This window comes from Jaculus jaculus, chromosome 5 (assembly GCF_020740685.1).
Source record: "Jaculus jaculus isolate mJacJac1 chromosome 5, mJacJac1.mat.Y.cur, whole genome shotgun sequence".
In the NCBI taxonomy this organism is placed as follows: Eukaryota; Metazoa; Chordata; class Mammalia; order Rodentia; family Dipodidae; genus Jaculus; species Jaculus jaculus.
The window spans coordinates 109,244,918-109,258,892 of NC_059106.1; the positions used below are offsets into that span (position 1 = coordinate 109,244,918).

At 43.1% G+C, this 13,975-nt stretch overlaps 1 protein-coding gene and 1 pseudogene across 3 annotated transcripts in view; both read right to left on the reverse strand.

The window, feature by feature from the left end:
- Window positions 1–167: 167 nt before the first annotated feature.
- LOC101599292 lies at window positions 168–1,068 on the reverse strand (annotated as a pseudogene).
- Window positions 1,069–8,548: 7,480 nt separating this feature from the next.
- Ubxn2a (UBX domain protein 2A) overlaps window positions 8,549–13,975 on the reverse strand; it is a 48,715-nt gene continuing 43,288 nt past the window's right edge. For 2 of the 3 annotated variants that reach the window (XM_045149848.1, XM_004663756.2), the window contains 2 exons: window positions 13,295–13,453; window positions 8,549–9,215 (listed from right to left, as the gene is read on the reverse strand). In XM_045149848.1, the coding sequence (XP_045005783.1) occupies window positions 9,023–9,215; window positions 13,295–13,453 (352 nt within the window). In that variant the 3' untranslated portion in view covers window positions 8,549–9,022. The remainder of the gene's footprint in view (window positions 9,216–13,294; window positions 13,454–13,975) is intronic. The other variant, XM_045149847.1, reaches the window with a different exon arrangement.

Sequence of the window (13,975 nt, forward strand, 5' to 3'; positions counted from 1 at the left end):
TACTGGGTCAGGACGATCCTGCCTTATGTGCACCAGAGACAAAGATTCCAATTCCTCAAAGAGAAGGGGATATGCAGAGGGCCTTAGCAGTGGGTCCCACCTTCCCTGGTAGGGAAGGAGAACAGGAAAAAGAGCTGCCACAGCCTCCATCCAATCCCACGATCTCCTTTGGACAGCAGGAAACTCAGCGGCCTGCAGCAGCCTTCAGTTTGGCAGGAGATGGATGCAGTGAGGGGAGCTTCTCTGTGGAGGTTGAGCTGCTTAGGGCTGACTGCAGGTAGACTGTCTTGTGGAATAGTCTGTTGCTTAAGAAGACCACCAAGGAGAAGAGGCGCAGCTGGAAAAGGTATGCTTTCCCAGGAGTCTTTGCTTCATTGGCGCTGATGATGAATAAAGGAAACAGGACAGAGAAGAGGCAGCCACTGATGGTGTAGGAGTACTGCATTGCTGTGAGGAGCGCCAAGGGCAAGCCAAATCCAAAGTAATAAGGCCAATTCCTTTCTATGTTTGACAATCGCTGGTGCATTTCAATTCCTTTATTGAACCAATGATACTCAAAGCAGTACAGTGAGTAAAGAAGTGACATATGCAGCAGACTAACCAGCTGGCCAACGAGATGGATGGGGAAGAGACTCACAAACATCCCCTGGATAAGGAAAAGAGCCTGTAGCAGAGGGTTGAAGAGCATGTCAGCAATTATTTTGCTGACACTGGGGAATGGATGAGGCTTCCTCCCTGATACCTCAAATGCCAGGTCAGCTATATCCTGAAACCAAATGGCATTCACAACTTTGCTAAGCACAAACAGGGGGAGCACCCAAAGAGCACTGAAAATGGAGGTGAGAAGAATTACAGCCACGACCAGACATCTCCATGGAGCGATGGGTCACCAATGATCCGGGCTGTTACTGACTGAAGCGCAGGAATAAACACTCGGTAAAACAAGAGGAGACTGAACCAGAATACTCCACCATTCCAAGCACAACACTGGAAAATTCGACTAACAATGTGTGGCTCACCTGCCAAGGTCCTGGAGAAAGGTTTTAACACTGTCCGCCATCTCCTCATCGCGCAGACTATCAATTACTCAGAGAGGGAAGTACCCCTGAAGTTCTCATCATGAAGACCCCGCAGCCCCGCTGGGCCGCTGCCGCTCAACCCCCGCGGCCCTGCTCGGCAGCTCTGCGCCAGCTGCCCGCTCTGCCCCGGCACTCCAAGGGGCCGGGGCTATGCCCGCACTCGCCTTCTTTATTTCATTAAATTGGTGTCCTGCATCTTCTTTGATTCCTTTGATTTCCTCTTTGATTTCTTTTTTGATTCTTTTGATTTGTTCTTTGACCTCTTTGAACATATTTACAATCATTCTTTTGAACTCTTTCTCAGGCATTTCCTCTAACTCGTTCTTACTGGAGGACATTTCTGATGCATTAATACTTTTAGGTGGATTTATATCATCTTGATTTTTAGTGTTTCTGATGTTATAATGTATATATTTTTGCATCTTGGATTAAGTTAAAGCTTGGATTTTTCTAGCTAGCTGGGTATTCTTAGCTGTATCAATTGATTTGATGTTACATTTTCAGGGTAGGAGCTTAAGGTGTTAGGTGTGGCTCTTAAGACTCTCAGAGTATCTACAAAGGTGTTCCTAGGGGTTGAGTTTCCCTGCTATGGGAGTATTCAAGCAGGCTGAGTGGAATAAAATACAGGTAGATTCTAAAATTTAACTAAACACTGTACACATTCAATCAAAAACAGTCCCAAGTATGTATGCAAGAGTAGTTATTATAACGACCAGATCCTCTATCAACAAAGAGGTTAAGATTTCTGGTCTGTTGAGGGATCCAAGTCCGCTTGCGACCAAGTGAGATCCTTCCCTGGTGCAATCCCAGTTACCTTGGATGATTTTGGTCTCAGTCAAGTTGCTGCCTGGGTCATCGGGCTTCTGTTCTGATTTCTGGAGCTGGGCACTGGCTTTTACTGCGGGGCAAACCGAGCCTGGCAACTGTGGCCCTGCAGATCAGCACCCCTGCTGCTGCTAAAGCTGCTGCTGCTGGGCCCACCGCTGCTGCTTCTTCTGCTGCTGTAGCTGCCACTGCTGGAGCCACCACTGCTGCTGAAGCTGCTGCTGCCGCTCCTGGGTCTGCTGCTGTTGGGTCTGCCGCTGCTGCTGCTACTGGATCTGCTACTGCTGGGGCCGCTGTTACCAGTGCCGGAGCCACTGATGTTGCTGAACTCTGCTCCTGCTTGGGTCCCGCTATTGGCTCAAGTTGGCGTGGCCGGTCCCGGGACTGCTGCTCTGTTCGCTGGAGGGGCTCAGGCGGTGGGGGAGGGGAGGGAGCCACAGCTGCTCTGGTTCTCTCGCTGCTCCATGTGTTCTTCTACCTCGCGGTCTGCTCCTCCGTTGCTCACTGCCGCTCTCCCTTCACGTTTCCTGAGTTGCGGAGAGCACTGGTGTGAGGGGAAGCTCCCGCACCTGGCTTTTCCTGAGGCTGGAGCCGAGCCTGGCCGCCGCGGTTGGCAGAGCTGCCAGGGCCGCTTTTGCCAGCCTGTGCTGGCTCTGGATGCTTGGATCTCTTCTACTTCTCCACTGCCTCTTCAATTTCCTATACACCTCACCTTTTAGTAAAAGTGTGTATTTTGCTGAGCTTTTTTGGTCTTTTTTCTCCCCTAGGCTGCTTTGGCGTGGTACCTATGCCGCTATCTATAAATAATTTTTTTTTTAATGCTTGTTATTGCTGATGACAGTTCTCTGTTAGAACCTCTCCTTGGAAAATCCAAAAAGTAGGCTTTTAAGTACCTCAGAAACACTCATGAGCAGCCCTACATAAAAATACAGAAAATCAGGCCAGGCATGGTGGCACATGCCTTTAATCCCAGCCCTTGGGATGCAGAGGTTGGAGGGTCACCATTAGTTCACGGCCAACCTAAGACTACACAGTAAATTCCAGGTCAGCCTGGGCTACAGAGACCCTACCTTGAAAACAACAAACAAAATACAGAAAATCAAACATTGGTTATAATTATGCAAATAAAAATGCTTCATGATAGGCCTATATGAAACATTTTCTTGCAGAATCCTGAACATGTTAACAACCATCATAAGTTATTTTCTGTATCTGAAAGGTAAGTTCACTGATTTTTTAATTCTCTTTTTTGGTAAAAAATGTCATTACTTCTGTTTCACTAGAGGGCTCAACACTGTCATGTAAATGTTACTGAGAAAAAATATTTATTTTCCTTTATATACCTACTCATTTCTCAGGTAAAATACAAAATGAGGGGCTGGAGGGATGGCTTAGCAGTTAAGGCATTTGCCTGCAAAGCCAAAGGATCCTGGTTCAATTCTCCAGGACCCACATAAGGCAGATGCACAAGAGGGCACGTGCTTCTGGAGTTCCTTTGCAGTGGCTGAAGGCCCTAGCATGTCCATTCTCTCCCTCTCTGTGTCACTTTCTCTGTATCAAATAAATAAATAAATCATATATTAGGAACAAAAGGAACAGACTTTTCTTAGACCTTTCACTCTTAATTAAAAAAAGGTACTGCTGGGTGTGGTGGTGCACACCTTTAACCCCAGCACTTGGGAGGCAAAGGTAGAAGGATCACTGTGAGTACAAGGCCACCCTGAGACTACATAGTGAATTCCAGGTCAGCCTGGGTGAGAGCTAGACCCTACCATTAAAAAAATAATAAAATTAAATTAAAAAGGTCCTGGCATGTGGAAAGCCTCCTTAGAAAGCAAAAGGAAAGGGTAAGCCAGGACTTCTAATTCTGAGTAGTTTTCTTTTGTTAGTCCTGAGCCTTGAGTAAAAACTTCAAACATTCCAACCCTGTCTCACTGTGTTGCAAAAGACAAGGCACAAGTATGATATTAGTGCAGGCTAAAAGGGAACAGCTTGAGTACACTGTGGGTATGAGGCAAAGCTGAGAGGTGTAGTAGCTGCACTTCAATGGACTTTTCTACTGTCCATAGTGAAGCACACAGGATTTACTTCCACAGAGCAGAGGAAAAGACAGAATTTTATGAGCAGTGTTATTTTTACATCTCCACCAGTCACTCAAGATTATAACTACAGTTGTCACCCATTTCAGATACAATGAATCAGAATGTGGGAGCATAGGTTGATCTTGGACTCATGGAAGTCCTCCTGCTGGGATTTTAGGTATGCATTATCAAGCTTTCCCAGGAATAGAAATTTTCAAGATTCCCAAGTGACTATTGTACTAAGGCTTGCACATCATGAACTATTAGATGTTTTGGTCCTAGAGGCCTCTAGGGGTCCCTGAGACCCTTTCAGGAAGTCTGCAATGTCAAAACTTGTTCAATTACATAATGTATTCTTTTTCCTTTTCAGTAATGTATAATGGTATAAAGCTATTTTCAGAAAAAGAAGCAAAATGCTACTTGTCGCACTAGATCTTTTGCACTGGAAGTTAGTATTTTTAAGAGACAGGGTCTGGCTAGAAGTTCAGGCTAGCCAGAACTTCTAGGCTCAAGTGATCCTCCCATTTAAGCTTCTTATAGCTGCAAATACAATCCTACAAACACTGTACACTGGTTAGAAGTTGGCCTTCAACTCACTGAAGTAATTTTTACATAAGTAAATATTTGAAAACAGATCTTTTTTTAAAAGCAAGCCACAGACTTTTTTTTTATTATATATATATTTATTATTTATTTATTTATTTGAGAGCGACAGACACAGAGAGAAAGACAGATAGAGGGGGAGAGAGAGAGAATGGGTGCGCCAGGGCTTCCAGCCTCTGCAAACAAACTCCAGACGTGTGCGCCCCCTTGTGCATCTGGCTAACGTGGGACCTGGGGAACCGAGCCTCGAACCGGGGTCCTTAGGCTTCATAGGCAAGCGCTTAACCGCTAAGCCATCTCTCCAGCCCCCCCCCCTTTTTTTAAATGCAGGAGAGGGAAAGGGAGAATGAGAGCGAGAGAGACTAGTGCACCAGGGCCTCCAGTCACTGTAATTGAACTCCAGACGTGTGTACATGTGCAACCTTCAGCACTGTGTCACCTTGTGTGTCTGGCTTACATGGGTCCTTAGGCTTCGCAGTTAAGTGCCTTAACCGCTAATCCATTTCTCCAGCCCCAAAACATTTTAATACATACACAAAGCCCACAAAAACAAACGGTTTGTAACATACATCTAGCATCCTATGAACATTCCTCTGGTATGGGCACTTAGTTATTGGCCCAATGTAACTGCATTTTTCTCTCTTTTATTTTTTAGTTTTTCCAGGTACTGTCTCACTGTAGCCCAGGCTGACCTAGAATTCACTGTGTAGTCAGTCTCAGGCTGGCCTCAAACTCACAGCTATCCTCCTCAGTCAACCTTATAAGTGCAAGGATTAAAGGTGTGGGACACCACACCTGGGGGGGGGGAGGGAGGAAGAGAGGAGGACACGAATATGAACGAGAATGGGCCCGCCAGAGCATCTAGCCACTACAAATAAGCACCAGACACATTTGCCACTTTGGACATCATGTTTTGCGTGGGTCCTGGGGAATGGAACTCCAGCCATTAGGCTTCATAGGAAAACATCTTAACTGCTGAGAACCTTTCCAGCCTGTGCCTTCACTTTTATTACTTGTTTAGATCTTATTTATTTGAAAGAGAGGCAGAAAGAGTGAGTGGGTGTACTGGGCCTTCAGCCGCTGCAAACTGTAGACATATGTGCCACTTTGTGTATCTGGTTTATGTGGGTCCTGAGGATTTGAACCTGGATTCTTTGGCTTTGCAGGCAAATGCCTTAACCACTAAGCCCTCTTTCAGCCTGCCTTCACTTTTTAAACTTGTCTGACTAAATATTGTACTTACGAAACTGTCCTCTACACATTTACTTTTATGCCCATATACTACTACTCTTACTTTGTTTTGTCAAGGTAGGGTTTTAGTCTGGCACAGACTGACCTGGAACTCACTATGTAGTCTCAGGGTGGCCTTGAACTCACAGCGATCCTCCTACCTTTGCCTCCTGAGTGCTGGGATTAAAAGCATGTGCCACCATGCCTGGCTACTCTCACTTAAAAAAAAAAATTTCCCCATTTTCTCTTTTTGTCTTTCTCTTTGCTTCTTTCTCTCTGTATCAAATAAATAAGAATAAAATATTAAAAAGAGATAGGGCTGGAGAGATGGCTTAGTGGTTAAGCGCTTGCTTATGAAGCCTAAGGACCCCGGTTCTAGGCTCGATTCCCCAGGACCCACAGTAGCCAGATGCACAACGGGGCGCACATGTCTGGAGTTCGTTTGCAATGGCTGGAGGCCGTGGCACACGCATTCCCTCTCTATCTGCCTCTTTCTCTCTCTGTTGCTCTCAAATAAGAGAGAAAATGGGTGCGGTAGGGCCTCCACCATTGCAAACAAACCCTAGATGCATGTGTCACCTTGTGCATCTGGCTTACATAGGTCCTGGGGAATTGAACCTAGGTCCTTTGCAAGCAAGCACCTTAACCACTAAGCCATCTCTCCAGCCCCTCTTTCTCGCTCTCTTAAATAATACATATTAAAAAAGTATTTCACTTTTAAGTTAATTTAACCAATCATGTGCAAAGAGATCCTTAAGATTATTTCCAAATCCTCACCCCTCTGACACAAAACAAGGCGGCTAGGTGTAGTGGCTCACATCTTGAATCTCAATACTTGGGAGGCTGAGGCAGGAGTATAACTATAAATTCAATGCCAGTCTGATCTACAGAGAAATTCCAGGTCAGCCTGGGATAGAGTGAGGCCCTGCCTCAAAAAAAACAAAAATATTATTTCCAAGCAAGGGGATTTTATTGAAATTCTTAAGTCTAACTGATTTTATTCAAAATTATTTAAGTGTATGTATATGGTTGTGCCAGGGTCTCTGGCTGCTACAAATGAAAGCTCACCTGGCTGTATGTGTGTGGCTAGGGAATGGAACCCAGGCCAGTAGGCTTGGCAAGCAAGCACCTTTAACTACTGAGCCATCTCTCTTGCCCTGCTAACTGGTTTTAGTAAAAATTCTCTAACATACAAAGCAGCTTTTCCTTTGTGATGTCTTTAATTGGTTTTCATGGTAGGGTCTCACTCTAGCTCAGGCTGACCTGGAATTCACTATGTAGTCTCAGGGTGGCCATGAACTCATGGCAATCCTCCTACCTGTCTCCCGAGTGCTGGCATTAAAGGCATGTGCCACCATGTCTGGCTATTGGAAGTGAATTCTTACTGTATGTGATGGAGGCCCTGGCATGCCAGTTCTCTCTCTTCCATTAAAAAAAAAAAATGATAATGCTGGGCATGGTGGTGAACACCTTTAATCCCAGCACCCGGAAGCAGAGGTAGGAGGATCTCTGTGAGTTCAAGGCCACCCTGAAACTACACAGTGAATTCCAGGTTAGCCTGGACTAGAATTAAACCCTACCTCAATAAATAAATGAATAATTAAATAAAGAGTCAGGTATGGTGGCACACACCTGTAATCCCAGCACTCGGGAGCAAGAGATAAGAAGGATCTTTGTGAGTTCAAGGCCACCCTGAGATTACACAGTGAACTCCAGGTTAGCCTGAGCTAGAGTGAGACCCTACCTTGAAAATCCAAAATAAATAAATGAATAAATAAAAATAAAATTAAAAAGGCCAGTCTGTTGGGCTTGCCACACACAAAAAAAATCATAAATTAGGTTGGAGCATGGCTCAGTGGTCAAGGTGCTTGCTTGCAAAGCCTAATGACCCAGGTTCAATTCCCCAGTACCCACATATAGCCAAAACACATGTGTCTGGAGTTTATTTGCTGTGGCTAGAGACCCTGGCATGCCCATTCTCTCTCTCTCTGCTTGCAAATAAATAAATATTTTAAACCATTCATAAATTATTAATGTGACAATATAGGTATTAGATTCTAATTTTTTTTTGTTATTTTTATTTATTTGAGAGTGACAGACAGAGAGAGAAAGAGGCAAATAGAGAGAGGGAGAGAGAATAGGTGTGCTAGGGCCTCCAGCCACTGCAAATGAACTCCAGATGCGTGTGCCCCCTTGCATCTGGCTAACGTGGGTCCTGGGGAGCTGAACCTAGGTCCTTTGGCCTTGTAGGCAAACACCTTAATGGCTAAACCATCTCTCCAGACCACGAATTTCTTTTCTTTTTGTTTAAGGTAGGGTTTCACTCTAGCTCAGGCTGACCTGGAATTTACTATGTAGTCTCAGGTCTCAGGGTGGCCTTGAACTCATGGCAATCCTCCTACCTCTGCCTCCCAAGTGCTGGGATTAAAGGCGCCACCATGCCCAGCAAGAATTTCTTCAAATTATGTATTTGAAGGATTTTTATTTTTGGTGATGCTAGGATTTGAACCCAGAGCCTCATACCTCATACATCCTAGGTAAGTGCTCTACCATTAAGCCATAATTTCAGCCTGTAAAATTATACATTTGGAAGACAGCAATGTGTGTAGGAAGATTAATACTGACATTATACTAAGCTACACAATTGTTTCCCTAAACTATAATATACCTTAAGATATGTTGCCAAATTATTATTTGAATATATCTTGCCAGCACAAGTGAAAACAATGCTTTGAGGTTTAAGACACAGCCATGGAGAAATAGTTCCTCCAAATCTTTATTATATCTAAGTTATAAAATAATTACACTAATGCTTTTAGCCTGCTATGTATCACCATTTAAAAACCAAGACAGCTAATATTTGTAGAAATACCTGTTGTCTGAGAATGATGTTTGAATGTTAACGTGAATATTTTTGCTATTTTAGACCATATTAAGATCCTAACAGCTATTTAATATATATGATGTCTTGATTAACTAGAATCTGAAAATAAGTGTATCTTTTCCAAGTAGTCTTTTGGGAAAAGTACATGAAAAGAGCAGTTATAAGTCATTCTCCTAACTTGTGATTATTTTAAAACCCCCTCATCTGGAGTTAAAACAGCACTCAACCCAAAAGTCCAGTAACAATGACTTCTTCTATCTCCCACTTTGCATGTCCATTTGCAACCTTCCCTGAAAACTTTCCACTTAGTCTTTCAAATATTATGAAAGTTTTCTAAGAGGTTCAGCAGTTTTCTTGAGTCTCTGAATGATGACAGTGTTCTGTAAGTTGGCTTCTTCCAGTGTGAGTGTCTCATCTAGCAATCTGAGCAAAGGCAGAGCTGTTATCAGAGAAAAGGGAGGACTGCTTTGAGATCCTTGGTATTTTTCAATGAAGTCTTTGATGTGGCGCACCCTGCAAAACATTACCAATTATTAATACAATTTTATGAAGATTTCATATAGTTAATTTTAAATTAACATCAATTTGTATAGGCATTTCAAATGTTAAAACAGTCAGGTGTGGTGGCATATGCCTTTAATCCAGCACTTGGAGGTCAGAGGTAGGAGGATCACTGTGACTTTGAGGAATTCCAGGTCAGCCTGGTCTAGAATGAGACCCTACCTTGAAAAACCAAATAACAACAAAAAAAAGTTGAAATAGAAATATTCGATAGACTGAATTTTTTATTTTTCTATGACACTAATCACTTGGGATAATACATATGGAGGTCAGAGGTTAGTATTGAGTATCCTCTTCTATTATCCTCCACCTTTAAAAAATTTTTTTAAAAATCTTACAAAAATACCTTATTTGGGTTGGGTGTGGTGGCATACACCTTAAAATGCCAGCACTTGGGAGACAGAGGTATAGGATTGCTGTGAATTCAAAGCCACCCTGAGACTACATAGTGAACTCCAGGTCAGCCTGGGCTAGAACAAAACCTTACCTCGAAAAACCAAAATCTTTTATTTGTAAGCAGGGAAAGAGAAGGAGAGGAAAGAATGGGCCACCAGGGCCTCTAGCCACTGCAAATAAACTCCCGATACATGCACCACTTTGTGCATCTGGCTTGATGTGGAAACTGGGGAACAGAACTCGAATAGTTAGGCTTTGCAGGCAAATGACGTAACCTCTGGACCATTTCTGTAGATCTCCATCTTACTTTTTTTTTTTTTAATTTATTTATTTGTTTGAGAGAGAGAGGGAGGGAGAGGGAGAGACAGAATGAGAATGGGAACACCAAAGGCTCCAGCCACTGCAAATGAACTCCAGATGCATGTGCCCCTTGTGCATCTGGCTTACGTGGGTCCTGGAGAATTGAGCTGGGGTCCTTTGGTTTTGCAGGCAAATGCCTTGACTGCTAAGCCACCTCTCCAGATCACCTTACTTTTATTTTTCATTTTTTTGGTTTTTCAAGGTAGGGTTTCACTCTAGCCCAGGCTGACCAGGAAATCATTATGTAGTCTCAGGCTGGCCTCTAAGTCAAGAGTGATCCTCCTACCTCCACCCCCTGGAGTGCTGGGATTAAAGGCATGAGCCACCATGCATGGCCACCTTAGTTTTTAAGATAAGGTCTTTCATTGAACCTGAAGCTCACCTATTTGATTTGGCTAAATTAGATAGCCAGCGAGCCCCATAATCTTTCTGTCTCCACTTAGGGAGTAGACATTCAGGTGAACACTGCAATGCCCAGTTTTTAGATGGTTACTAGGTATTCAAACTCAAGTTGTCATGCTTGCAAAGTAAGCAATTTTAGTGACTGAGCCATCTTCCCAACCTGTATCTGTTTTTCCCCCCTCAAACTCACTATGTAGCTGAAGATGACCCGGAATGCCTGATCTTCTTGCCTCTAGTTCTTGACTACTGGGATTTCAGGACTGAACCATAATGCCCAGTTTATGTGCTGATGGAAATGGAACTCAGGACTACAAGCACTATGCCAACAGAGCCATATAAAACTGTGCAATAAAAGTTGTGCTTATTTCTGTGTGTCTTTAAAGGAGACTGTAAATGCAACTGATTAAAACTAAGAAGTCACTGGGAGCATATACCTTTAATTCCAGCAATTGGGAAGCAAATATAAGAGAATTGCTAAGAGTATGAGGCCACCCTAAGACTACATAGTAACCTTACCTCAAAAATACAAAAGAAAAAAGAAAAAAGGAAACTATGACAAAATACTTTCTTTTCTTTTTTTTCTTTTGAGGCAGGGTCTCACTCTAGCCCAGGCTGTCTTGCAGTTCACTATGGAGTCTCAGGGCAGCTTTAAACTCATGGCAATCCTACCTTTGCCTCCCAAGTGCTGGGATTAAAGGTGTGCACCACCATGCCCAGCTCTCCTTTTTTTTTTTTTTTTTAAATTTTTTATTTATTTGAGAGTGACAGACACAGAGAGAAAGACAGATAGAGGGAAAGAGAGAGAATGGGCGCGCCAGGGCTTCCAGCCTCTGCAAACGAACTCCAGACGCGTGCGCCCCCTTGTGCATCTGGCTAACGTGGGACCTGGGGAACCGAGCCTCGAACTGGGGTCCTTAGGCTTCACAGGCCAGCGCTTAACCGCTAAGCCATCTCTCCAGCCCCCAGCTCTCCTTTTGTTTAAAAAAAAAAACAACTTTTTTTTGTACTATTTTATTTATTTATTTATTTACTTGAGAGAGAGGAAGAGGCAGAGAGAGAATGGGCACACTGGGACCTGCAGCCACTGCAAACAAACTCTAGACACATGTGCCCTCTTCTGCATCTGGCTTATGTGAGTCCCTTGGGAATCGAACCAGGGTCCTTAGGCTTCGCAGGCAAATGCCTTAACTGCTAAGCCATTTCCCCAGCCCTCCTCTTTTTTTTTTTAATGGCTCAGGAATCAAGCCTAGGGCAATATACATAGTTTTTTCCATGTGCATCAGGTATTAGTAATATAAAAAACTTTGTATTGTTTTCAAGGTGGGTCTCTAGCCCAAGCTGACTTGGAATTCACTATGTAATCTCAGGCTGGCCTCAGACTCAGTGATCCTCTTACCTTGGCCTCCAGAGTAAGAGGCGCTGCAAAAGAATGCCAGATGCATGTGCCACTTTGTATATCTGGCTTTACATAAGTACTGGGGAATCAAACTCAGGTTGTTAGGCTTTATAGGCAGGCACCTTAAACACTGGGTGATTTCTCCCGCCCCCCTTTTTTTCTTCTTTTCTCTTTTTTTCTTCGAGGTAGGGTCTCACTTTAGCTCAGGCTGACTTGGAATTCACTATGTAGTCTCAGGATGGCCTTGAACTCACAACAATCCTTCTACCTCTGTCTCCCAAGTGCTGGGATTAAAGGTGTGCACCACCACACCTGGCTCCCTTTCTGTATTTTTAAAAAAAATTTTATTTTGTTGGCGGGGATGTGGAAAAAGAGGTACCCTTCTACATTGCTGGTGGGAATGCAATCTGGTCCAGCCATTGTAGAAATCAGTGTGGAGGTTCCTAAAACAGCTAAAGATTGATCTACCATATGACCAGCTATAGCACTCCTAGGCATATATCCAAAGGACTCATCTAATCTCCTTAGAAATACGTGCTCATCCATGTTTATTGCTGCTCAATTTATAATAGCTGGGAAATGGAACCAGCCTAAATGTCCCTCAACTGATGAGTGGATAATGAAGATGTGGCACATTTATACAATGGAGTTCTACTCAGCAGTAAAGAAAAATGAAATTATGAAATTTGCAGAGAAATGGATGGACCTGGAAAGGATTATACTAAGTGAGGTAACCCAGGCCCAGAAAGCCAAGCGCCACATGTTCTCTCTCATATGTGGATACTAGCTACAGATGACTGGGCTTCTGCGTGAGAAGGAAAATACTTAGTAGCAGAGGCCAGTAAGTTAAAAAGGAGACATAAAGGGAAGAGAAAGGAAGAGAGGAGGGTACTTAATAGGTTGATATTGTATATATGTAAGTACAATGATTGTGATGGGGAGGTAATATGATGGAGAATGGAATTTCAAAGGGGAAAGTGTGGGGGGTGGGGAGGGAGGGAATTACCATGGGATTTTTTTTTATAATCATGGAAAATGCAAATAAAAAAATAAGTAAAAAAAAAATTTTATTTTTTTGAGAAAGAAAGAGAGGCAAATATACTATGAACTGAACTTAAAGCTGTGCATGGTAGCAAGCCATACATCACTGAAACAAACCCTCAGCCTCATATAAAATTACTATAAACTTAGAAAACTATTTACTAAAGCCCATCCTTCATTACTTCTCAAAAAATACTCATCTAACTTTTTTGTTTTTCTTTCTTTCGAGGTACAGTCTCACTCTGGCCGAGGCTGACCTGGAATTCACTATGTAGTTTCATGGTGGCCTCAAACTCACGGCAATCCTCCTACCTCTGCCTCCCAAGTGCTGGGATTAAAGGCGTGCGCCACCATGCCTGGCTTCATCTAACCTTTATAGAAGAAATGAAAATTAAGTGTGGAAAAAAAATCAAACACAGAAAAATGGAGTACTCACCTATGAGAAATATTAAATTTCTGCACAATCCTTTTCCCATTAGCTAACCAGATCTGTATATTAGTGATGGGTTCCAAGTTGTTCAGTGAGACAGCAGACAAAGCATTTTTATTTCCAACTTCAATACTCTTTTTTCTAGAAACAATTTTGGGGGTGGCACTAAGAAAATCCAGACAACAAAAATCAGATACATATTTTTCCATCATTATTTAAAAAAAATTTATAGCCAGGCGTGGAGGCGCACGCCTTTAATCCCAGCACTCGGGAGGCAGAGGTAGGAGGATTGCCATGAGTTCAAGGCCACCATGAGACTACATAGTGAATTCCAGGTCAGCCTGGGCTAGAGTAAGACACTACCTTGAAAAAACAAAACAAAACAAAACAAAACAAAACAAAACAAAACAAAACAAAACAAAACAAAAGCAGAGACATTTATTTGAGAGAGAGAAAAAAAATGGGCGTACCAGGGCCACTAGCTACTGCAAACCATTAAGCCATCTTTCCAGCCCTCCATTATTATTTTTATAATCATAACTACTTCTCAATAATATCATAAATGTTAGTTTTAGCTGGGCGTGGTGGTGCACGCCTTTAATCCCAGCACTTGGGAGACAGAGGTAGGAGGATCGTTGTGAGTTCGAGGCCAACCTGAGACTACACAGTGAATTCCAGGTCAGCCTG